The 25361-nt window shown below is 41.4% G+C and overlaps 1 protein-coding gene across 1 annotated transcript in view; it reads left to right on the top strand.

Annotated features, from left to right (window-relative positions):
* Positions 1-25361, top strand: part of LOC132489439 (aromatase-like) — a 32155-nt gene that overhangs the window by 3878 nt on the left and 2916 nt on the right. The window contains exons 2-7 of the mRNA XM_060098375.1: positions 2332-2482; positions 12907-13059; positions 15716-15894; positions 19668-19782; positions 23465-23579; positions 24019-24181. Coding sequence (XP_059954358.1) covers positions 2332-2482; positions 12907-13059; positions 15716-15894; positions 19668-19782; positions 23465-23579; positions 24019-24181 — 876 coding nt within the window. The remainder of the gene's footprint in view (positions 1-2331; positions 2483-12906; positions 13060-15715; positions 15895-19667; positions 19783-23464; positions 23580-24018; positions 24182-25361) is intronic.

Below are 25361 nucleotides of genomic sequence, written 5' to 3'. Positions count from 1 at the left end.
GGAACGTAACAGCTTCTTGATTAGGACAGAGGGTGGGAGGCCCCAGCTGTTGGCTTCATGGAGGCCATCTCTGCACAAAAATGCAGTGAAGTATTTACTGCTCCTCTGAGGTGTGCAAGAGACTCCTGCACTCACACATGCCTAGATGAGCATTCCCAAATCTGAGCAGAGAGCAGTGTAATGTGGACACAACCAGAGTATTTCCCTAATATTCTAACAAAATTTCTCCCTTCCTAGAGCATTCTTCTCTCCAACTGGAAGGTATAAGATATACATGTAACTGAAAGGATGATACTGTATGATAACTATTTCATTTCGTGCTTTTTTTCACATTCCTTTTTCCCTGCCCAGGATCTGATAGGGACCTAGTTATACTTATCGTACCATCACAGGTCTAACTTGGAGCTATATCTATACCTAGAAGGGTCTCAGTGTTTGTTGGATGAATTAAGCTGACATAAGATGGATCGCTAAGGACTCAAAACTCTAATTCTCTCTGGTTAGAACACTCAGGTTCTCAACCCCTAAGGGAGTTCAACACAATCACAATCTCCCTTGTTCAGGAGATACAGCTCTCCACTTTCATATTTTAAATTAGAATGGTGGTTCCCAAATACTAAGACTTTCTACATGGCACTAAACTTTTACATAAAAACTGAAAAGTGAAGCCTTGATTTGTATGTCTTTGTTCCTCATGGCCCTAGCATATGAAGTAAATGTTTGTTGAATAAGTCTATTCCCAAATAGACAGACGTTTGACTTCACGTGGACTAAATGTATGAGAAATAATATATTTTTCCATTTTTATCAAAATGTAAATACACCTAAAATATTCTAAATAAGGATAATATTTAAAATTTCATGCTTTACACAAGTCTAATTAACTTTTAAAATTCATTCAGGAAATATTTATTGACAGTCTACAATGTTTCAAGCTGTAAACATTCAGCAAAGTATTTTGTTATTATGCATAATATGTCAGTTGATAAGAGGTCAGTGTATCTGATGATATTTTAAGGAAATATGTATACAATCAAATCAGCTTGTTTAATTCTTTTAAGAACTTAATGAAATTATTTTAATATAAAGTCAGTCATCTATTCATAGTACTATTAGAACAATCCTAAGATTAAGACCCCCTGACCAAAGAAACTAAAATTCGTTTTGGTTCTGTAGACATTAACAAAGACCTTCACTTTAGAGACAAAAAAGCAGTCTTGTCCACATTAACCCAGCTACTTCAGATTAAGGAGTAATCCTTGTTTGTCAAATTTGGGGTTAAACTTCCAATTTAGATGATTCATGCAAAAACTTAGGTTATGTAGATTATTACAGAGCTCCAGACCAGGCAGTGAGAGTACTGTACTGTCTCAGACAGTTGTGTGAGTTTTGGCTCCACAACTATTTCACTGACAGAACGGAATTAAAGTAGTAAGATATAGAAATGGTATAACTTTACAATAAAACTCCTAAAACCACTCCAACAAGCTTTTGACGAACTTTTCACCACCACCACTAAAATCAAGCTGCCAGGTTTGTTCTCTGATACAAGCAACAGCAACTCCCCTGGCTGCTCACCAGATGCACAGTCTTCACAATTCTGTCATCGTCTGCATCAGCAAGGGTGTAAGGGCCACGGCTCTTCACTAAAACCACATCATTGGACTCAGACTCTGGTCTAGACACTGATCAGACCCACTGGTCATTCCTCAATGCTTAGCTTTATTTTGTCTCATGAGATTTAGCTTAAGATTCTCTTCTTAAATCAAATCCTTTTGAAGGAAAAAAAAGAGGAATGGATGTTTTTTGTTTGGACATTGCCTTTGCAGACCATGTTTCTCACAGTTAAACAGATGACACCAAAACCACAAACTAATTCAAACCCACCCATTCCGTTGACTGGTGCTTTCAAACCCAAAGTTTTCAGACAAAACTAGGCAGCCAGACAGATCTATTAGCTTGTCACCTGTCCTGGTTTTCATGCCTGCTACCAGAGGGACTGATTGACTTGTATCTGAAACTCACTGACACCGTTTAACACAGCAAGAATAGACAACTACTCCAGTCCATTTAGAATGAAATGACTGAGATCAAGTGGAACTGGAGTACTGTGTATTCTGGAATACTTCTTACTTGGAGCAGTGAAGAGCCTCATATTATGCTTATGTTGTTTTTTAAATCTTTTTCCTTTTTTCTTTCTAAGTAATTCACCTATATGTCAGAAGATTAAAAGAACATTTAGATAAAAAAGAACAAGAACAGCAGTAATTTAAAGCAATTGCTCCTTCTGGTGTTGAGGAAATACTGATTGTAATCTGATGACTTTCCTAGGTCCTGGCTATTTTCTGGGAATTGGGCCCCTCTTTTCCTACTGCAGGTTCTTCTGGATGGGGATCGGCGGTGCCTGCAATTACTACAATAAGACGTATGGAGAATTCATGAGAGTCTGGATATATGGAGAGGAAACTGTCATTATTAGCAAGTAAGCCTGTTAATAATCAAAGACATATTTTTAATATCAAGGCTGGGATTTTTCCTTTTAAAAAACAAACTGATTTTGATATCTGGCTGTCTTTGTTTCGAAGACTATGTTTTTACTACTTAAAGGAACGTGAGTGATTTCCAGGTAAAAATCTAAAACTGTAGACAAGTGGAATAATTGGGCTTTGCTTGAAGCCAAAGGTACATAGATAAAGAACTCTGGAAAGTTGAGAAATCATTCAAAATCTCCCTAAGCAGTGAATGTAGAAACTTAGATCCAGGTCATTTGGCTTTGACAAAACATACTTAGAGAGAGGTATTAACTTTTTGCTTTCCTAAGTTGTTAGTCTTATCTCTACCATAAGCATAAAACAAACAAACAAAAAAGAACAGTAACAGAAGCAAAAGCCTGAGACAGAAAAATCTGACTGTATCAATTTGCTGTCGTGTTTCTAATGCCAGGCTACCAAGAAATTCTAGGAGGGTAGACAGTGAAGAAGGCGCCATTCATAACACTGCTATCCCATTGGTGACTCTGTGCCAGTGTCCTTGCTGAGTGATTTTACATAAATCAGAAAGAATATTGCCGGTTAAAAGAAATGGTGTTCCCCCAACTCCCCCTGCTCTGTTATATTTTCTGGATAACTAGCAGATTGAATTCACTCCAGGGTTAACAAAATGTGCATCCACTGTGAAAAACTAGGCTTGTGAAATATTAGTTTTCTTATTGATTGGTCATAGAAAATGGAGAGTTTAAAAGAGAGCACACCTCACTAGATGTTCTAAACATTCAGCTCTCTTTCTTAGATTGTCAGCAAAGCTAGCTTCAAACTGTCTCATTCATGATTTTTTATACTTATAATCCCTGACAGGATTTACAAACTAAGACTGACCAGAAGGTTTTACTGATTTATTAGAATTAATTGTTCAGATACACACTATTGCCCAAAAGTAAGTAAAGCAATTCTAGAAACTACATTGATTGTTTTCAGGCCAAGATAATGAACATCATTTCATAAAACACCATGATGAACTCAAAGCCTAATTCCTTGAACCAAATACATGAAAGAAGGGGCCAGGGGAGAAAAATATTATTCTTCCAAATATTTCTTACTATCTTAAAATGTTATTTTCAACCAAACTAATATCTCGGGTTTTGCCTTTTTTTTTTTTTTCATTTCACTCAGTATGGTGTTGTAAAAGTCTGAAGAGTAGCTAAGGCAGACCATGTTACACATCTAACCATAAAATAGCTTCAGGTGGAAATGTCATTTCATTGGGTTCACAGCGAAACACCCCAGTGCAGCGGTTCTCAGATGGTGGCCCCCAACCAGCAGCATCCACATATCTGGGAACTTGTGAGAAATGCCCATCCTTGGGTCCCACCCTGACCCACTAAATAAGAAAATCTGGGGGCAGGGCCCAGCGATCTGTTTCCACGAGCCCTCCAGGTGATTCTGAGGCACACTCCAGTTTCAGATCCACTGCTCTAATGGCGAGGCCGGAGTTATTCTTGGATTTTACTTCTCTTGGTCTATGGAGCTCTGCCTAGCCAAATTTAAGTGAATTTGATATGCTCTCATTTTCAAAATCAACACTTTACTCACTTGTTTAACTGACTAGAGCCTCAAAAATGTCCTGGAACAGATGGCGATTGGGCTTGGAGGACTGGGACACTGCCTTCTGCTCTTTGATCCCCCAGCACAGCAAGTTGCCTTCCAGCCCTCCTCAAGTCAGTGTCTGCCTTCCCTGTCACCCCCTTCCCTCAGGTACAGGCAAAGGGACCTGCAGGATATTCATCCAAAAGGATGACACCTGCAGCTCAGGATCTAGAGCAGTGCTTCTCACCCGGGCTGCACATTAAAGTCACCCAGGGAGCTATTCAAAACCCCACTGCCCAGGCCACAACCCAACTGTTACAGTCTCTTGATGGGGTGGACCCAGGCATTGGTAGTGTTTAGAGCCCCAGGTGATTCCAATGTGCTGCAGAGCTTGAGGGAGGAGAGAAGGTAAGAAGCTTCTGGGGCAGGGGGCCTTTCCCTGGGGTTGGGGAAACACCTAAGCAGGTTGGAGGGGTTCTAATTTTCTTACCCTTAAGTGTAGCTCAGGTGGTGGGACTGCAAGACTAGACCTGGAGGGAAGAATGAAGCACGTGAGAAAGGACCAGAAGACCAGGACAGAAATTGCTCTTAGACACTAGATACTTAGATCACCAGATAAATTCCCAGGAACCCCAAAGGCAATTCCTGAAACAGGACCCTTGTTACAGCACAGGTGGCATCTGATCACTCTGCTATCTTAGTTAGGAAAGTGACCTTAGCCACCCTGACAGGGTCAGGTGCTGATTCACCCTGAGGACCTGGACAAGAACCCACTCTGCCCTTCCCCCAGCTCTCCCAGTTCTTTCCCTGTTCTGTCCTCATAGGCTTTTCTCTGGTTGGAGTCTCTGTGTTCTCTATAATTGCCTCTGAGCTGCTCAATTTTGTTGTTAAGGGCTGAGCTCCCCGTAGGAATAGGACATGTTTGTCCCATCTCCTTCCCTTGTCTGCTCTTCAGGTCCTTCCAGAACTACCGGTACCTCTTGAAAAGACCCCATTGGACCTCAGAAAGCTTTTTCTTTTTCTTTGAATAGTTCGTCAGATTTTTTCTCTTTTGAAAAGTTTGACATCTGTAGCCATTACAACTGTGCTGAGATTATGCCCCAACTTTCAAGTCAGCCGAGTTCTGAAGTCAGGGGAGCTGCAGAACTTCGGGGGGCGGGACGTCAGGCACAAGTGCTGCCGGGATTCTGCCTGAGCAACTGGGGGCTCTGGGGGGGGGCTCCATCTGATCATCTTAAAGTGCGTAAAGTGTGCACGATTCCCAGGCAGGGATGCTCTAAATTACTGAGGGTCCACAGACGTTACGTATGACACTTTATGTCGTGTGTATGTATTAGTGTTTGTAATAGTATCAAAAAGGAGAATGTGGGTAGCATCCATAAAGGGAAATTAGCAATTAACATGCTAATTGGGGTCATATTTGCACATCTGTTAGTCATTTAAATACTAATTATTGTTATAGTATTTGTATACCTGTATTAATTGTGCATAAATTTATAGGGAATTCATTCATTTATTTTGTAAGCATCCACTACTGAGAATTATATTAAGCACTGGATGATCCTAATCTATCATAGTCATTATTGGCTCTCCATTCATTCATTAAATAAATATTTATTGAGAACTTTATTATGTACGACAGGTATCATGAAAAAATCACTCCCAAATCCCTACCCTTGTAGAGGAATATATTGTTGCAGTATTAATATACCAACAATAAAAGGCTAAAACATAGTATTATCAATAGGGTGAACAACTGTCTTGGTTTACTTGGAACCAGAGGATTTTTAAGCTGGGCAAACCAGGATGGTTGTCCACACCATTATCAGGTAGATATGGGCTATAAGAAGATGAGGTGGGTGGAGCAACTTTGGGATGGGGAGAAATCAGGATTCTATTTCAGATATTTTGACTTGACTTGCCTAGTACCGCTGAATAGGATATTAAGATATCTAGGATATCTAGGATATCTTTTTCTCTTGCGGTGATCTCAGTATCAAACCATTCAGACCTTCCACTGTAGTCAGAAACTAGCAAAGGAGGCTGAGAAGGACAGCCACACAGAGAAGGGAAAGCCAGGAGAGTGTGGTGGTCTGAAAGCCAGGCGAGAATGCATGTCAGGGAGGATGGAATTGTCAACTCTCCAGATAGTGCAACATGACTGGACAGAGATGTGAGCATTGCATTTAGCACCAGGGAGGTCATGGGTGACCTTGACAAGGGCAGTTTCAATGGAGTGCTGGGGGCAAAAGTCTGACCACTGTAGAGAATGGGGAGAGAAGAATTGGAGGCAGCAGGTATAGACACTCTTTCCAGGAGTTTGCCATAAAGGAGGCAGAGAAATAGAACAGAGCTGAAAGGGATGTTTGGTCCAAGGAGTTTTTATTTGTTAAGATACAAGATATTAGGACATGTGTGTTTTGATGGGAATGATGAGTTACAGAGGAAATTGTTGATGCAGCACACAGAAGGAGTGTGCCAGGTGAGATGACAAGGGGGTCCAAGTAACAAGTGGACGTGGCCTTGAAAAGGGACACGCAAGTTCATCCACAGTAACAGGAGGGAAGGTTGAATATATGGGCACTGATACTGGTGGCTGGACTTGCAGAGGTTCCAGTTGCTTCTGTTTTTTCAGTAAAATAGGAAATAAAGTCTGTAGCTGAAATTAAAGGTGAGGAAGTACAACACTGGGGGACAGAGGAGACCGGATATAACAGTCATCCAGGAAAGCGAGAGTGACGGAACTTGGGAAATTTAGTAGAACTGGAAGCTGCACTAAGGGCCCACTTGAATTTAACTGAGACCTGCCTCTGTGTGTGTGTATGTGTGTGTGTGTGTGTGTGTGTGTGTGTGTGTGTGTCCATGTGCATGTATAGTTTTTTCCCTGGCCCCATTCAGCTGCCAGGTGCAAGCACAGAGTAAGCTAAACTGAGAGTTGGATTTAGCCAGGGTTGAGGTTTTACCAGGCAACTAGGACAAAGTAAGCAGAGGGTCAAGGGACTTGAGGATGCATGAAAAGGAGAGACTCTAAAGATCGACAAGAAAATATTTTTCCAACGTTCTAGTTAGAAAAGTTCAAATGAACAGGAAAATTAGAAGAGCAGTCCTCTGCCCTTTTTCCCCATGACCTTGACCTTCTGAAGAGACCACATCAGTTGTCTTACAGGATGTCCCACATTCCAAATCTCTCTCAGTGTCTCATTATGGTGTCATTGAACATATTCTTCTATTCCTGGTATTGCTTATAAACTGAACACTAGGTCTATAGGCTCTGTTCGATTCAGGTTAATTGTTGTGTAATAATACCTCCCTGTTAGTCCTAGGCACTTCCCATTGCATTACATTAAGAGACCAGGGAAGGTGGTCCCATATTAGGGATACTAAATTTGGTCAGCTTAGGGTGGTTACAGTCAGATCTCTTTGTTACAAAGATTCTTTTTCTCTTGCCGTGACCTCAGTATCAAACCTGGGTAAGGATATTAGAGGGCAAAGGACAGGGAAAATGTGGTACGATTGATGGAGTATAAGTCACAGGCACAGAACAGGTCTACACAAGGCACATGTTTTTAAATGTTTGGTACCAAATATTCCATTGATTGTCTCCCTTGTATTCCTAGTACTCATTAATCTTGAACCTGACCACAGGTGTGTGAGTTCTTTAAACTCAGAACGGGAGGGTGGCTTCTTCTTTACCACCTAAGGACTTACTTCCTGGCTACTTTTCATCTTGAAGAGACGTTAGGTTTGCCATCTTTAGGGATGTCTTTTGACTTCAGTCACATTTCAAGAATAATAATGACCCCAGGGATCAGGCATCTTACACTACCCACTGTCCCTTCTGAGCTTGGGGACTCACTCTGTCTCTCCTCAGTGGTAAGAAGTCCTCACTCTCCCAGCCAGCCAGGCAGTCAGTCAGTCAATGTAACATCTCCCTCACCTGGTGTTACAGGCCAGTCCACACTGTGGGAAGATCTCTAGTGTTCTCCTGAATATCAGGGGAGCTCTGGGCTGACATCTCTAGTTCGTCACCAACCTTCCCTTCTTCACTTTCCTGATTTACTCCAGTTAGATAAAGCCAGCCTACATTTGATAAGTGACCTTATTTTAAACTGCTCATCCTTGGTGACACTTTGCTTGCTGTGTGTATCACTTCTGTCTTGCCTACTTCGTTCTCTGCCAAGTCAAAGGCTCTGTCTCAGGATAACTGAGATGTTGGCGCCCCCTAAAGGACAACTGATTTAACATTCGCTCTTTATTAACTAACATTTAATTGGGTTGAAGTTTTTAACTGACAAGTAATACCTCAAAACATACGAACAGACCAATGTGTTTCACGATATATGCAAAAGCTCTAAAGGTCAGACCAGAAAAATAGTATTCTGCTTGTCATCTAAGCACTTAAAATTTGTAGATATGAGTTTGGGGATAAAAAGTATACAAATTACTTTCTGCTTTGATTATAGAGTAGGGGAAGATAAGAATAGCTAAAGTTCTGAAATCTATTAATTAATTAATAAGAATTTTAGTCCTTACTATAGCATGATGTTTCTACACAGGAGAAAAATTTATCTGTGTGTCAGTCAAATTAATTCCCTGGAATGTACATAAGAAGCATCTGCATTTTTGTTTTTGTTTTTACAGTTGCTAGCAAGAGAAAAACTTGTCCAAAACTCAGGATAATGTGATGAATATTATCTGGCATCAATACAAGAATATATTTGACTTAGTAGAGAGCATTTTGATTAAAAATCGATTTTTCTTCCTGAAACAGATATCAAGTAAACAATTCATTCGGGCACCAATCCTGTTTTCATTTCTCCCCATTGCCATTATTTCAGGGGCTTCCTTTTAAAGCTCTTGGAATACATCACAAATGTGATGGATTAAATACTTAGCCTACAGCCTAATCTACTCAGCCAGAGCTGAGCTCTTTGGCCCACTGTCTTCTATGGGAATATGTCCTCACAGACATTTACTGAACAACCTCACTGAGACGAAATCATCCTTTTAGGAGCCAAATGTCAACTCGGAGAGAGAGTAACTAGTGAGAAGATGGCCACTCTAGCCCAGTGTAAGAACACTTACATAGGCTATAGTAGCCACTCCCCATCTTTGAGGATTATGTGTTCAGAAAACACCCATAGTAGGAGAATTTGCAGTTGAGAAACAAAATTTCAGTGGAGAAGTGGGGACAAAATAGCAAAGCTGCAGTGAACACCTGTTCACTCGTGTTGAACTTAAAAACTTCAACAATAGTAAGTTCACCAAAATAAGAAAAGATAACATCTAAAATAAAGCTAACACCAGAAATGTTATGCATCTTGAATTTGCACAATTGAGCACTGTGCAATTCTTTCCATCTTCTATCCCCTGCACACCAGATTCTCCCTCATCTGCAGTATCAAAAAGATGTTCATGGGCTTCCCTGGTGGTGCAGTGGTTGAGAGTCCACCTGCCAATGCAGGGGATATAGGTTCATGCCCCGGTCCGGGAAGAGCCCACATGCCACGGAGCGGCTGGGCCCGTGAGCCATGGCCGCTGAGCCTGCGCGTCCAGAGCCTGTGCTCCGCAATGGGAGAGGCCACAACAGTGAGAGGCCTGCGTACCACAAAAAAAAAAAAAAGATGTTCATAAATATATTTTACTTTCCTGTAATAATGTGCATATTTTCTTTTTATTCCTCTGCCCAAATGTTTGGTTCCTTTCTGATGTCATGATCTGTGTCTCTGAACTCCACTCTGGCCTTGGAAACATGGGATAATGGGTAATCCTCATGTGGGAAAGTTCTGGAAGATCTATTTTAACTTCCCTAGCAGACCTGAGCAGGTTAGCTCTCGAGCCCCGAAGTTAAGGGTTCTATCACGTTAGCTCTGCCTATGGCAGCTCCTCACCAGAGCACACAGGATGGGCAACTTTTATATACGTTCTGGCTCCTGCCCTGTAAGCATGGCCAAAACACAGACTAATGCATTGGCTTTCTTCATGTCTCCTGTAGCTGCACTGCAGAAAACCTCTACTCCTTCTCTGCTCTCCACTCTTTTTAATTCCCAAACTCCACTTCCTTTTTCTGATTATCTCCAAGAAAAATGCCTATCAATTTAAAGCTACTTGAGTGGAAATTTTTTGAAGTTGCAGAACTGCCATGCTTACTTGTTACTAAGGGGAATTTGCACTTGGCCGTGTGGTCCATGTATAAACACTGTGACATAAAACCTGTAATCTGAAGAGCCTGTTGTCCTGCCCCACAGAGGAGTCTGGATAACGTGCTTGGAACGGCTTTGCCAGCACGGGGAGGTGGAGGGTGATACATGAGACTTTGTCTGTGCCTGAGCACAAACCCTGTGGTCCTACTGTCTACCCAGCAGCAGAGTCAGTCGAGGGCCCCACACCTCAGAGGTGGCATTACCAGGGTCACAGGTAGAAAGGCTGGAACTTGGAGGGAGGTGGCTGAGACATGGCTTCTCTTTCCTCCCTCCCTCACCATATCTAGGTGCCCCTGTGGGTAAGGATTTTGGGGTGGCTGTCTGCACCTCCTTCTGCCCTGGTCTGTCTGCCGTGTATCCTCACTGAACTGACTTTCTTCATTACCTTGAGATAATCTCGTTTGATTTCTCCAAGGGGTGTTTGGTGTTCAGTCTTCGCCTATAATACAAAACAACTGGCACTTATGAAAACAATGGACATACAAACACCACATGTCCTGCTTATACCTTCCTATGCTCTGATAAACTCCATCCCGTCTCTGTTCATACCCGCTCCATCTCACTCCTCATAAGGAGGGTCAATCACATAGCTTATTAACGAGGACATTTTGGACTTCCAGCTTCCTGAGCCGTGCTCATCATGGTCACAGACACCACTTAGCCCTCACCCAGGTAGCCTGCTTCTGTCTAGGCCCTGCATGAACCTTTTCCAACCTCAGCCCCTTTCCACAGGAAATGCAGTCACCTGCAGAATTTCTTTTATTTTCTTTCATTATTATTATTTTTTTTTGCGGTACGTGGGCCTCTCACTGTTGTGGCCTCTCTCGTTGTGGAGCACAGGCTCTGGACGCGCAGGCTCAGCGGCCATGGCTCACGGGCCCAGCCGCTCCGCAGCACGTGGGATCCTCCCGGACCGGGGCACTAACCTGTGTCCCCTGCATCGGCAGGCAGACTCCCAACCACTGTGCCACCAGGGAAGCCCTGCAGAATTTCTTAATTTTTCTCTTGGTAGATGAAAATTAGTTCATACCACCCACACCTGATTCTTAACTTCATGAGTTCCCAACAGACCTTCTCTTCTTCTACAGTCCCTCTTTTACTGAGCAGTGAATGAGGAGTCCCTCTCCTCCCCAAGTCCTCATATAGGCTCATCTCAGCTGTTTCCTCTCAAGCCTTCCCTGTGCTGCTTGCATCCACTATCTAATAAACCCACGCCACCTTTTATCCTGAAGAGAATAACTATCCACTTAACCTTTATCCTCAATCATCAAATTATTTAAATGATCCATTTATCCTTCCAATGCCAAAGCCTAATTTATAAGCAATCTTAATAGAACATTTTCTCGGGACTTCCCTGGTGGTGCAGTGGTTAAGACTCCACACTCCCAATGCAAGGGGCCTGCGTTCGATCCCTGGTCAGGGAAGTATATCCCACATGAATGCCACAACTAAGGAGCCCACATGCCACACTAAGGAGACCGCCTGCCACAACTAATACCTGGTGCAACCAACCAAATAAATAAATAAATAAATAAAACAAAACATCTTCTCAACGAAGTGAGTCTCTGCAGAAGAATTCTGTACCACTGTCCTAAGAAGACAATATTCTCCTCACACACGGAGGTCCCATGACGTCTTCAGCTAGGATTTAACAACATGTTATAATGCTCATTGCCTTATCGTGCCCCAATTAGAGTAGGATTTGGGGCAGGAAGCAAGTCCTGAAGGAGGACATGGGTGGGGAGGGGCTGCCTGCTCCTTCCTAGTTGCTCTGAAGGCCCAGCTCAGGCCTTAAGAGCCAGGCCTGGGGGTGGGAGTAGAAGGCAGAGCAGTGGAAGAGGAACCAGGAAGTTCAAGGAAGCCTGGGTTCCTGGCAAGGTCCCAGGGTTGCCACAGCAAGGGCTTTCTAATGGCTCAGCGTGTCCTGTCCTGGGAGAACTCTGTGACCCTGGAGACCTCGATGAATCATGATGGATGCAGAGCCCCAAGACAGCTGCTGTCACCACCACAGAGAGCCTTCCAGGCCCAGCCCAGTCAGCCAAGTCCAGGGCCAGAGGTGCCCAGGAGATGTCCTTCAGTCCTAGAATGATACTACCCTGGAGGGGCCAGGCCTGATTAGAGCCTCTGGGAGATGGGTGGTACAAGGCAGAACTGCTGCTTCCAAACTAAAGAGATAAGATTTCAGTTACTCCAGCAACTTCCGATTATGAGGTTCATTTCTGCATGGGGAGCACTGTCTAGAGAGGGACTGCTTGGGTGCTGGAGGCTCTCAGGAATATGGTGGTGTGGAGGGTTCAGTTTCTTACAGGCTTGCAGCTTTGATAACATTAGAGGGTCGTATTTTAGTGACTTGGAGTTAGAGAAGGTGAAATAACGAATAACTGTGTGTGTGTGTTCGATCTTTAGGGATGCTCAAACAGAGAGCTAGTATGTAGAAATGTTTCAACTGGAGAAGGAGGTTCTTGTGCTAACACAAGTGCTTAGTTAATCTGAATACTAGAAATTATGCATTGCATTTAGATCCACAGGCATTTGGTATGAGAGCCACCTGGTAGGCAAACTCATCACACTGAGTTCTCCTGACCCTCAACAAGTAACCCCAAGGTTTGCTTTCTCTGCAGGTCCTCAAGTGTGTTCCACGTAATGAAGCACAATCACTACACATCCCGATTCGGCAGCAAACTTGGGTTGCAGTGCATTGGCATGCATGAGAAAGGCATCATATTTAACAATAATCCAGTCCTCTGGAAAGCTGTTAGAACTTACTTTATGAAAGATATTCAGATGTCTGGCTACATTCTGCTCTTTTGTTTATGAATGTGCCTTCTTGAAATAAATTTTAACTTCTGCTGCTTCACAGTTTTGAAATAGTAAGAGCTAACATTCATTATACATGTACTATATGGTAGGCAGTGTTTTAAGCACTTGTTATTTTAATCCCACAGCAACCCCATGTGGTAAATACTCTTATCACTTACATTTTACAAATGAGACAACTGAGGCATAAAGAATAAGTATCTTGCCCAAGTTTCCGCCGTTAATAAATGGCAGCATAGGATACAACCCCAGATCCTACATATTTAACCACCACAAACTCTGTTTTTCTTGTTAACACACAAACAATTTCACGAATGTGAAGGGGAATTGGAACCCTATATACTTAAGGTCACTTCAGTTAAGAATTTAGTGTATCAGCCATATAGTTGATTTAACAATGCCAACATGTTTGCTGAATCACTGACTGACATTCCAGATATTTTAACAGAAAGAAATTTGCAAATTAGAGAATTTTAGTACTGAGAAGGGCTGTATCTTATCTAGCCTCTGAGTTTCATACTTAAGTAAATACATTTCTAGAGCGCTTCTGATTTCCCCCCAGGCAACACAGCGAGGAATCAATGAGCAGAGACCAGATCCCGAACCTCCCTATCTAGTGATTTCCCTCTTTACTATATGCTGCTGGAATGGAAGCCTTTGGGAAATAATCATGACCAACCTTTGACATTAACATCAGAGAAGATGGTCATGTACTAGAAACCTCATCATTGATGGAATCTGGCGCTAGATGGGTTGTAGGTCTGACCAGGGACCATGGATATTCTTCCCTCCAGCCAGCCTCTGCAGTGAACCTAGATGCCTCCTGTGTGGCTGCCGAGACAGGGAAAAACTATGCCTGTCCCAGTCTAGTGGTGATCCCCCTCCACAGAGCTGCCCATCACCAAGATTCAGCACAACTCTAGCACAGATTCCACTACCTTAGTTTCCTATTGCTGCTTAACAAACTGACACAGACTTGGTGGTTTCAAACCACACATTCATTACCTTACAGTCTGAAGGGTCAAAAGTCTGGCATAGGCCTCACGGGGCTAAAATCAAGGCACTGATAAGGCTGTGTTCCTTTCTGGAGGCTCTAGGGAGAAAGTGTTTCCTTGGCTTTTCCAGCTTCTAGAGGCTGCCCACATTCCTTGGCCTGTGACCCTTTCAGGGATATTACATTCTGTTTATATGTTTGAAATGTGGCTTCAAGCTCTTGAACATAGAGGCAAATCATACATCAGCCTGGGAGTGATAAAGCCGACCCTTCCATGCAAAGTACTGAGTCATTAAGGAATCATCTGTTCTACTTGTGGATGTGACAGTCACCCAGGAAACAGCATCCTGGCCCTTCATATCTCCAGGTCCCTCCTAAAGTCAGAAAGTATGCTGACAACCCAAACTTCCCTTTTATACATGGGTGAAAATGCTTATAGTCGAGGACCACTCACTAGGTCTCCTTTCTTATTTGCAAAGTGTGCCTTCAGGGGCTTCTGCAGCACAGCTGATTTGTTTTGTCTGAGGACTCTGACTTTAACAGCAAGTCTGAATAAAAAAGACATAAAAGGGACTTCCCTGGTGGTCCAGTGGTTAAGACTCCATGCTTCCAGTGAAGGGGGCGTGGGTCTGATCCTTGGTCGGGGAACTAGGATCCTGCATGCTACAAGGGGTGGCCAAAAAAAAAAAAAGTAAAAAAAAAGTGATTACTCCTAAAGAAATCTTAAAGAAACTTAGAACAAGGAGAGAAAATTTTTAAGAGTTAAACTCTCAGGTTAGACCACCTACCTTCAGGACCACTAGCTGCTCAGATGGTTAGGAGCCAAGCAAAGGGAGAAATCAGAGCCAGTTCAGTCTACCTGGTTTCATTCATTTCATTCACTCATTCATTCATTCATTCCTCAATTTGACAAATACAAATCAAGGGCCACCATATACTATGGACTTGAAGTACAATGTTAATAGGTTGTCACTGCCCTAAAATAGTTCCCAGTCCTGTGAGGAAGACTGCCCAAACAACAAAGATTTGTTTTGCTGTTATGACATTGACTAAGTACAATAAATCTGGATTTGTTTGAAAAGAAACCGAAATTAAGAGAAGGGTACATTTGGTAATTTAGAAGACTAGCATTTTACACATATGAACTACAATTAAGCAGGAAACACCTTAGATCTAAAAGGTAAGATCCAATTTGAATAGTTCTATACCAATATTCTGCCACCCACTGAAACATAATACATCATCACCCTGGCCAAATTCAAACCTTCTTTAGAGGAAAATGTATATAATAAATATGGAAAATCACTGATTTGTTATTTATGACAAGTACTGTTTCATTTGCTGTCTCACAAATGTCATCATATGAAGAAAAGTTTAATTTTGAATAGTTTGTTTTAAAAGTATTTATTTATTCATTCAGTCACTCATTTTAAACCATAAATGTGATAACCTGCTATGGAGAAAATTAAGAGAATACAGAAAAAGTATAAAGAAGAATATGAAAATCTCCACCCATAATAAAAATGTGGACAAGTAAGCTCCAAACACAAAACGCCAAAATTGCCTGATAGTTTGTGTGCCCTGGAGTTGGAGGCGGCTCACTCTGACGTGTACCCTTCAGCTTTGTCTGGCCCCGGCCTGGTGCACATGGTGACCATCTGTGCTGATTCTATCACCAAGCATCTGGACAGGCTGAAGGAGGTCCACAGTGAGTTGGGCTATGTGGATGTGTTGACCCTCATGTGGTGCATCATGCTGGACACCTCTAACAAGCTCTTCCTGGGGATCCCCTTGGACGGTACTGAAATTTTCATTCTTGTGACTTGACATTCAGCCCTTTATTAAACAGGGCATGAGAAGGATAACGAACTCAAGTAAAGATATGCTCTTTCATACACTGCTCTTCTTTCAACTTTTCTAAGTATTCCCCCCAATTTTTCCTGGTATGTCTGCCTTGTTCACTTACAAGATAATAAATATCCATAGCAGGGGCCATCTTCTATTTCTTTTGTATCTCTCCTCATTGCACTAGGAAATAAGATTCTACCCACAGTGAAACTTAACAGATGTGATCATTTGATTTATTCATATATATATCCTACCACCAAACCTACGTATTTAACCATTTCCAACCATTCTTTTTGCCACAATGTATAAATATGTACAGTATACGTATATATTCACACACATACACACATATACATACTATATATATATATGAATACACATACACACCTCTCTCACAAAGCCAGTAAGTATGAAAACTTTGACTCTATCTATATGATGATAAGGGTACTGCTGCTGCTGGAAATGATGATAACTAACATTAATTTAGTATCTACTATGTGCCAAGCAGTATAAAAAGTTGCTTCACATAAAGTTTGTCACTTAGCATTTATAACAATCCTGGCAAGATGTCTCACTCAAGAAACTGCTTTCCTCACTATACTACGGAAATAAATATTAAACACATACATGCAACTCTACCACCAACAAAAGAACAAACATTAATCATGTGGATTCATTCCATTCTGCTGCTGTCAGCTTAATGTAATTTCTCCTGACTTGATTTCAAGCAGTGTTCATTGATTCATACATTCATTCAACTAATATTTTTTAATTTTCCTGAAGTGTGGTTGATTTACAATGTTGTGTTAATTTCTGCTGTACAGCAAAGTGATTCAGTCATACATATATATATTCTTTTTCATATTCTTTTCCATTATGGTTTATCACAGGATATTGAATATAGTTCCCTGTGCTATACAGTAGAAGCTTGTTGTTTATACATCCTATAAATAATTATCTGCATCTGCTAATCCCAAACTCCTAATCCTTCTCTCCTCCACTGCCATCCCCCTTGACAACCACCAGTCTGTTCTCTATGTCTGAGTCTGTTTTTGTTTCGCTGATACGTTCACTTTGTCATATTATAGATTCCACACATAAGTGATATCATATGGTATTTGCCTTTCTCCTTCTGACTTACTTAGCTTAATATGATAATCTCTAGGTCCATCCATGTTGCTGCAAATGGCATTAGTTCATTATTTTTAATGGGTGAGTAATATTCCATTGTGTATAGATGCCACATCTTCTTTATTCCTATGTTGATGGACATTTAGGTTGTTTCTATGTCTTCGCTATTGTGAATAGTGCTGCTATCAACATAGGGGTGGATGTATCTTTTCGAATTACATTGATAGTTTTGTTTGGGTATGTGCCCAGGAGTAGGACTGCTGGATCATATGGCCACTCTTTTTTTAGTTTTGTGAGGAATCTCCATACTGTTTTTCATAGTGCCTCCACCAATTTACATTTCCACCAACAGTGTAAGAGGGTTCCCTTTTCTCCACACCCTCTCCAGCATTTATTAGTTGTAGTTTTTTTTTTTTTTTTGGCCACGCTGCACAGCATGTGGGATCTTATTTCCCTGACCAGAGATCGAACCCATGCCCCCTACAGTGGAAGAACAGAGTCCTAAACACTGGACCACCAGGGAAGTCCCTGTAGACTTTTTAATGATGTCCATTCTGACTGATCTGAGGTGGTACTTCACTGTTGTTTTGATTTGCATTTCTCTAATAATTAGCAATGATGAGCATCTTTTCATGTGCCTATTGGCCATCTGTATGTCTTCTTTGGAGAAATGTCTGTTTAGGTGTTCTGCCCACTTTTTTTTTTTTTCTTTGCGGTATGCGGGCCTCTCACTGTTGTGGCCTCTCCCGTTCTGGAGCACAGGCTCCGGACGCGCAGGCTCAGCGGCCATGGCTCACGGGCCCAGCCACTCCACAGCATGTGGGATCTTCCCAGACCGGGGCACGAACCCGTGTCCCCTGCATCGGTAGGCAGATTCTCAACCACTGTGCCACCAGGGAAGCCCTTCTGCCCACTTTTTGATTGGGCTGTTTTCAACTAATGCTTAACTGATTGCCTATTTTCTGCTAGGCTTAAGTTCTGGGGACAGAGCAGTGGACAAGACAACGTCCTTGCCTTCAAAGAGTTTACATCCCAGTAGAGATATGTATGGTAAACAAGTAACTATCTAGTAATATTTTAGGCAATAATAAGTGCCTTGAAGAAAAAACAAAGCAGGGCAAAAGTCTAAAAAGTAAAGGGGGAAGTCAGAGGGAGGCCGAAGCTCTTGTGGAGAGGAAGGGTGGTCAGGAAGACCTCTGTGGAGAGGATATCTGAAAATAGCCCTAAATGAAGTGTGCCCATGAGCAACATGCAGATCTGAGGGAAGAACATCACAACCATAAGAACAAGGCACGAGTTTCACACTTGCCCAGACCAACTGAGCTATCACACCTGCTCCCTGATTGACCACGTCTGGACAAGCAGACAAGCGACAAGCCCTCCCTTTCTCTGCTCCACTCTCCTCGCCTCATCTCCCCGGCTCTTTAATGATTCCTTACCAGAGTCATAGGAACCCCATCTGAGTGACATTAGGATGGGAGCCCCATTCACTCTGAGGACATTAGTCACAGCCTCTTGCCTCATCCCCTTTCACACAGGGACTCTGAAAGTCCTGTTTGCCTGTTCCACATACATCTCTCCTAAGATATGACAGGTACCTATTTTAGACGTCCCTGCTCTTTGGTTCCCCACTGGCCTTGATTCTTAGGAGGGATCAAGTAAAGGGAATTGTACAGCTCTCTGTTAACTTATGGACTACAGTCTAAGAACCTGCATAACCCATACAGACTTATGTGTATTTCCCTCTGCTCACCAGGTCCTTGTTAAACTCTCATTTGGCCTGAGGGACCCAGTGCACCAAAGAGGAAAGGACATGGCCCTGAGGTCAGATAGAACCAGGCTCCAGCCTAGGGACTTCCGGCCACACTGGCTCTATGGTGTAGGGCAAGCTGTTTTATTTCTATGAACTGCAGCTTCTGCAGCTGCACAATGATAACATTCTCACTCCCCTAGCAAGACTGTAAGGATTAAATGAAATCTCTTTTGTAAAGCACCTTACCCTGATCATGGTATTTAGCAGTTGAAAATAAATGCCTCTTCCCTTCCCTTGTTTATAATTTGAAAAAAGCAGGGGGTTTCTTTTCTCTAGTATTCAATTTAGTTCAAGAACATCCATTAAGAGCTGACTGTGCCCGAGACTCAGGACAAGGTACTGAAGATTTCAAGAAGAATTCTACACTCTGGACTGAAATATAAATAGCAGAGTGGTGAGGCATTTTGCCTTTCCAGGTACCAGAATTGAGGACATAATGGCCATAATTACTAGTACCCTTCTTATTTCCCATGGTCAGGAAAATAGGAGGGAGTTGGAGGCTCAGCCAAGGAGAAGCATGTGAGATTCTAGGCTGTGTCTCTAACAGACTTGAAAACTGGCAAATCTCTAACTTGGCCAATTTAGATGCCAAGCAGAATAAATTGGTCTTGATTTGTTTGGCGGCATTCATGTGGCTGAAACACCCAGTGAAGGTGGAACCTTGCCTTGCTTAGAGTCCCAGATGGTAAAAGAGTCTACAGGGGATTTTCTCTGATCAGTGTACAGTTCTTGGGCTCACATTTTTGCTCATCTGTTCTGATCTTTTTCTGTTTTTCCAGAAAGAGCCATCGTGGTTAAAATCCAGGGTTATTTTGATGCATGGCAAGCTCTCCTTCTCAAACCAGACATCTTCTTTAAGATTTCTTGGCTATGCAGAAAGTATGAAAAGTCTGTGTAAGTAACACATTTTGGAAAATTTATTGGTGAGATTGATTTGTGTGGTGTCTTAGCTATTGCTGGCCTCTTTGGCAAGTTTTCTCCTCTCCAGAACCACAGGGAGCTGTTGATTAAGTTGCTGATGAAACACTTCTTACAGCAATTTGGCAGCATGTGGCCAGACCACAAAGGAAAGGAAGCCTTTGGCCCAGGGTACTTTTCCCCTAGGAGGCTGAGAGCTCCATCTCTGGAACTAGGAAACTGCAGTGTTTTTTGAGTTGAAGAGAAAGGTTGGCTGTATCTATCATTATTATTTGTCAAAATTCTCTCTACATGTCTAGAAAAATTGAAACATGAAATCATATTGTTGTGCTGCTTCTGAATGAATTTAACTTAATTCAACTTGTAGGAACTGACAGTAGTTGCAAAAGAATTTTTTCATGATGAACGTTCATGAGATGTGTTGTTTATTTAGTTATGTATCTTTGGGGACCCTAAAATTGTCAATGAGTGGCTTTGCTTTGGTCTCAGACTAGTCTAGCAGAAGACCGGACAAATGTCTAATGGCCTATTGGATAATCAATGGGTTTTTAGACTGTAGGTAGCCGGCCACTATACGTGCCACCTCTAAACACCAGTGTAAAGTCCAAGGGATCTAGAGGTAGACAGACCTGGTTTGCATCCTGTCTCTCCCACTTAGTAACCATATGGCCTTGGGAAATTATTTAAAGTAAAATATAACCCACCTTCTGGGGTGGGGATATAGGTTAATGAGATCCTATATGTAGGGCAATTAGCAAAGAGCATGACATATAATAGGCAAGAAATATGGTAGCTTTCCCCATCCCACAGTTCATATCTTCTCCAGATGTACCCGACTATCTTAAATTCTCCATTTCTAAAATTTCCCAAACTTGTTTAAAGGCCCAACTTTATCCTGTTTGTGTATTTTGAAATTCAGTAATATTAGTCTCCAGGGAGGACGTCAACTTGATTTTGCTTTATATATTCTCAAGTGGTTGGTATCAAGTGGATGATTTAGACACTTGGTTCTTTATATTGAATACATTTCACTTAGCTTATTGTGATCTGAATCAATAAGATAAACGATTCATCCCTTCACTGTGGTCAGGTTTGGTGGTAGTCTGAAGAGTCTCACTGTATAGTTCTTGGAAGTTAGTTTAGCTTTGTTATGATCAGAAGGCCCATATAAATTTATGTGTAACAGTTTAACTGTATAACAGTTTCTCTTTGATTTTTTTAAATTTAGCTCAGCAACATTCCATCTCTACATAATATTTGCCAATGGTTAGTGAACTAGTTTATATCTTCTATCTCCTAGTACGGTAAAGACCTAGAGAAAGCTTTTAATCTCTTTCCGCAGAAAATGGAAAAATCTCTTTCCTGCAATAACGTCAATTCTTTCTTCACTGAGGCATAATTGACATATAACATTATGGTAGTTTCAGGTGTACAGCATAATGATTCAATATTTGAATATACTGAGAAATGATCATCACATTAACTCTAGTTAACATCTTTCACCATACATAGTTACAAAATTTGTTCCTTGTGATGAGAACTTTTAATATCTACTCTCTTAGCAACGTTTAAATATGCAACACAGTATTATTAACTGTAGTCACCATGCTGTACATTACATCCCCATGACTTACTGAGCATATAACTAGAAGGAAGTTTGTACCTTTGACCCCCTTCACCCATTTCATATCCACCCCAACCCCCAACCCTCATGGTAACCACCAATCTGTCCCCTGTAACAATGAGGTTGGGATTTTTGCTTTTGTTTTTGTTATTGTTTTTATAAGATTCCACATATAAGTGAGATCATGGAGTATTTGCCTTTCTCTATCATACCAATACTTTTTAAAAATATATTTATGGAAAGGATTATGTGACATCAGCTTCCTTCCTTATTTATTCAATTGTATATTTATGCCTCTTTGAATTCCCAATATTAGAGCAGTATTATTTTCTACTTTTTATTTTGTCAAGTGTAAGGCTTTTCGGCCTCAGAATACATTAAATAGGTGTTTGTGGCCTGGACTAGTAACCTAGCCACCATTATTTTGGTATAAAGTACATTCAGAGTTCCAAACAACAGACTCACAGAGACATTCATGTAATATAAGTTTGTAAGTCAGAGACTTCCTATTTCGTAGAAACTGCCCTTGATCTCAATTCTCCTAGTTTTTAATGGCATACATATTCAAATGCATACATTTAAGCAGAAGCAACTTTTAACCTGAATAGGAGGACCCAGTGGATATTCACAGGCCCTGAATCTGGCCCAGGGAGGAAGTAGACGCTTAGAAATGGATGCAGCTCTATCAAGAAATTCCCTATGAATTCAAAGTCTAGGGGCATTTCAATACATCCCAGACCATTTGGGGGCCACTGCTCAGGTAGAAATGCTATGAGCATTCTAGCCCCCAACTGAATAAGTGTAGGAGATACTCAACAAATATTTGCAGAACAAATGGATGGGTAGATGAATGAATGAATGTGAATATATCCCTGCTGTATATTTGGAATGGTGTGTGTGTGGGCCTATAAGCATACTCACAGAGATACACAACAGTAGGCATCCTTATTTAGAATGACACAATGAAAATACTACCCTGAAGAATATCTCTCAGAATGTTTAAACATCTTCCTTGAGATGCCCCAAAAAACTTTTAAAAATAGGAGGAATCTTAAAGAATCCTCCCTTACTTTTCCTGCTGAACTACAGTAAACATAGAGGCTATTTAGGTCAACAGAGTGTTTAAGCATGTAGGCAACCGTGCCAACAAGAATTTGAAAGAAAGATTTATTGTACATTTAACATAATACAGAATACTGTTCCCTGAGATTGGTGGGAACAATACAATTATACGTGAATGCATACACTTAAAGTCTAAGTCAAAGACAACAGAACTGAGATCTCAAGGTGGCCTTACTGTTCATCTAGCCTGATCCCTTCACTTTAAAAGAGACATAAGACTCAGAGACTTAAACTAGGTTATGTGGAACGACAACAACCCGGACCAGAACCTGACCCTTTATCCAAGGTGCTTTTTCCCTTCTCCACACTGTCAAAATGCATATGCATATTGATGCAGCCAGTCATTCGTTCAACAAATATTTACTTAGTGTTACTATGAGGCAGAAACTGCAAGGTATGAGATAAATATCAGGAAGAATACTTCCTGTGTAGAAGAGGAACCTCAAACTCAATAGTCTTCGGGACTATGCAGATAAAAGTAGGCTGGGTGGATATAAGACACAGGAAATGCAGGTGCCCATGGCAGACTACAGAGTGCATGCTCCCACTAAAGGCATTCACTGGCTTTGGTTTTTGATGTTTAATTTAAGCACTGTGCTGGCCCAATCAAATAGCAGAAAACATAATTGGATTTAGCCATTTGGTACCAGTTTTCAACCCTTAACTACAGTTACAGCCTTGATTTTGCTACCACTAATGAGATATCTGGGCTAACTCTGGTTCCTTAACATGATATAATGTATATGTAATTTAAAGATATCTGTGAAGAATTAAATATAAATTCAGTTATTCATGAGCACTAATGGATTCCACTAAAGCAGATCATTTCATTTTTAAGCATGGCAAACAAATCCATTTATCTAGATGTCATATCTGTGTACAAGTAAATAATATTTACACTGCTTTTTCCAGCAAGGAGCTGAAAGATGAAATGGAAATTCTGGTAGAAAAAAAAAGACACAGGATTTTCACAGCAGAGAAGCTGGAAGACTCTATGGATTTCGCCACTGAGTTGATTTTGGCTGAGGTACAGACCTGAACTACCCATAGTTCCCATACAACATATGTGTATGACTGTTTATCAGTGTCTAAAAATTCTCTCTTGTTAATAGTTGAATGTTTCTGCTTTTGAATTTATGCTCCAGTATTTCTATAATGCCTAATCCAATAGCCCCCAATTAGACATCAGGTAAAATTGACCTTTAAGACTGAAACTTCTGTGTTTCTGCACAATACAAAATCTGAAAACTGGGGAGATCAAAGACACTAAACACATAGGCATTTGGTTAAGTTCTTCAGCTTTGAGCTGAAGATTGTTAATGCAAATGTCCATCATCAGTCCCAGAGACATATAATTTCCATGATTTCATTTTGTTGAGGTTATTAATCCTTGAGTGCCACCTCCCCTCCTGTTCTGAACCGTTCATTCACTTTTCCAAAGTTTCTCCCCACTTTCAATTGTTCAGAAACGTGGTGACCTGACAAGAGAGAATGTGAACCAGTGCATACTGGAAATGCTGACCACAGCGCCAGACACCATGTCCGTCTCTGTATTCTTCATGCTGCTTCTCATTGCAAAGCACCCCCACGTTGAAGAAGCAATACTGAAGGAAATCCAGACTGTTCTTGGTAAGAATTTATCAAACAAATAGTAGAGATTAGAAAATAATTTATTTTGAATATCTGCTACTAAGTCCTAAAATTCTTATGTCAAAAATCTTTTCTGGAATCCACGCAGAGAACAATGAACCAAGTCATTGTGTCATATTTTCATTATGCTAAACAGGTTTCTGTGTTTTCCTAATATAAAAAAATACACGCTCATTGGAAAAAATCCAAATACTAGAGACATGTATAAAGCAGAAAGTATTATTTCCTGATCCCTTCCACTCTCCTTCCCATTCCCCAGGGGGAATCACTGTTAATATTTTGATGTATATTCTTCAAGGTCTTTTTTGATGGGCACATAAACACATATATGCGGTTCTATTTGTCTGTGTTTAAAAAAACATGGGATCATCCACAAGGATTTACTACCTTATCAGTGACAAAAGGCTTTTGAGGGTCCACCCAGGGAAATGGCTATCATTTTTTGCAATGTTTCTGGGTTTCAAGCAGCCTGTTCTTCCAGGTGGTGGCAGAGGGAGGAGGAAAGGGTGATGATAGCAGAGGCAGGGGAGCGATCAGTTTCCCTCCCTCACCCTCTCCTCCTCCTCTGCAGGAGAGCCTCCAGGTCCCTGTTCAGCTCTTCCCAACTCTGCCCCCTCCCTGCTCTGCCTCCACTTCAGCATCACTCTGCCACTGCTTCGGATATCCCCACCCTTCCCTGGAGACACTGCCACGTTCAGAAGTCAGAATTGCTTTCTGGAGAAAACAGAATGCCTTATTTGGAATGTGCTTCACATAAGTAATCTCTTTAGGAACATATTTCAGACACATGTGAAGGGGTATCAGTAACGATATATATATATTTTTCTTGACTTTACAGGTCTCTGTGAAACAACTTATTTTGTTGTTAAAAGGCACTATGCATTTTTTAAACTTTTTATCTTATTAATCTTTAAAACCATTTGAGTGCTGCTTGAAATAGATGACAAGCGGAAATTTCATACAAGGATTAAATATGTGAAAGGGTTCTGCAGACGCGTTGCCGTAGGACGGCCACTGCCTAGGAAGGTAGATACCAAGGAGCCAGAATGACATCCGGGTTTCAAATTCTGAAATGTTTTCTCAAGCACCCTTTTCAGTTTATGGGTCCTGTGCCAGGTGCAGGGGTACCGCAGTGAACAAGCCAGTGCCATCCCTGCAG

The sequence above is a fragment of the Mesoplodon densirostris genome, chromosome 4, assembly GCF_025265405.1.
Source record: "Mesoplodon densirostris isolate mMesDen1 chromosome 4, mMesDen1 primary haplotype, whole genome shotgun sequence".
Lineage (NCBI taxonomy): Eukaryota > Metazoa > Chordata > Mammalia > Artiodactyla > Ziphiidae > Mesoplodon > Mesoplodon densirostris.
The sequence above is the reverse complement of the archived record's forward strand: the minus strand, read 5'-3'. Positions and strand labels throughout refer to the sequence as shown.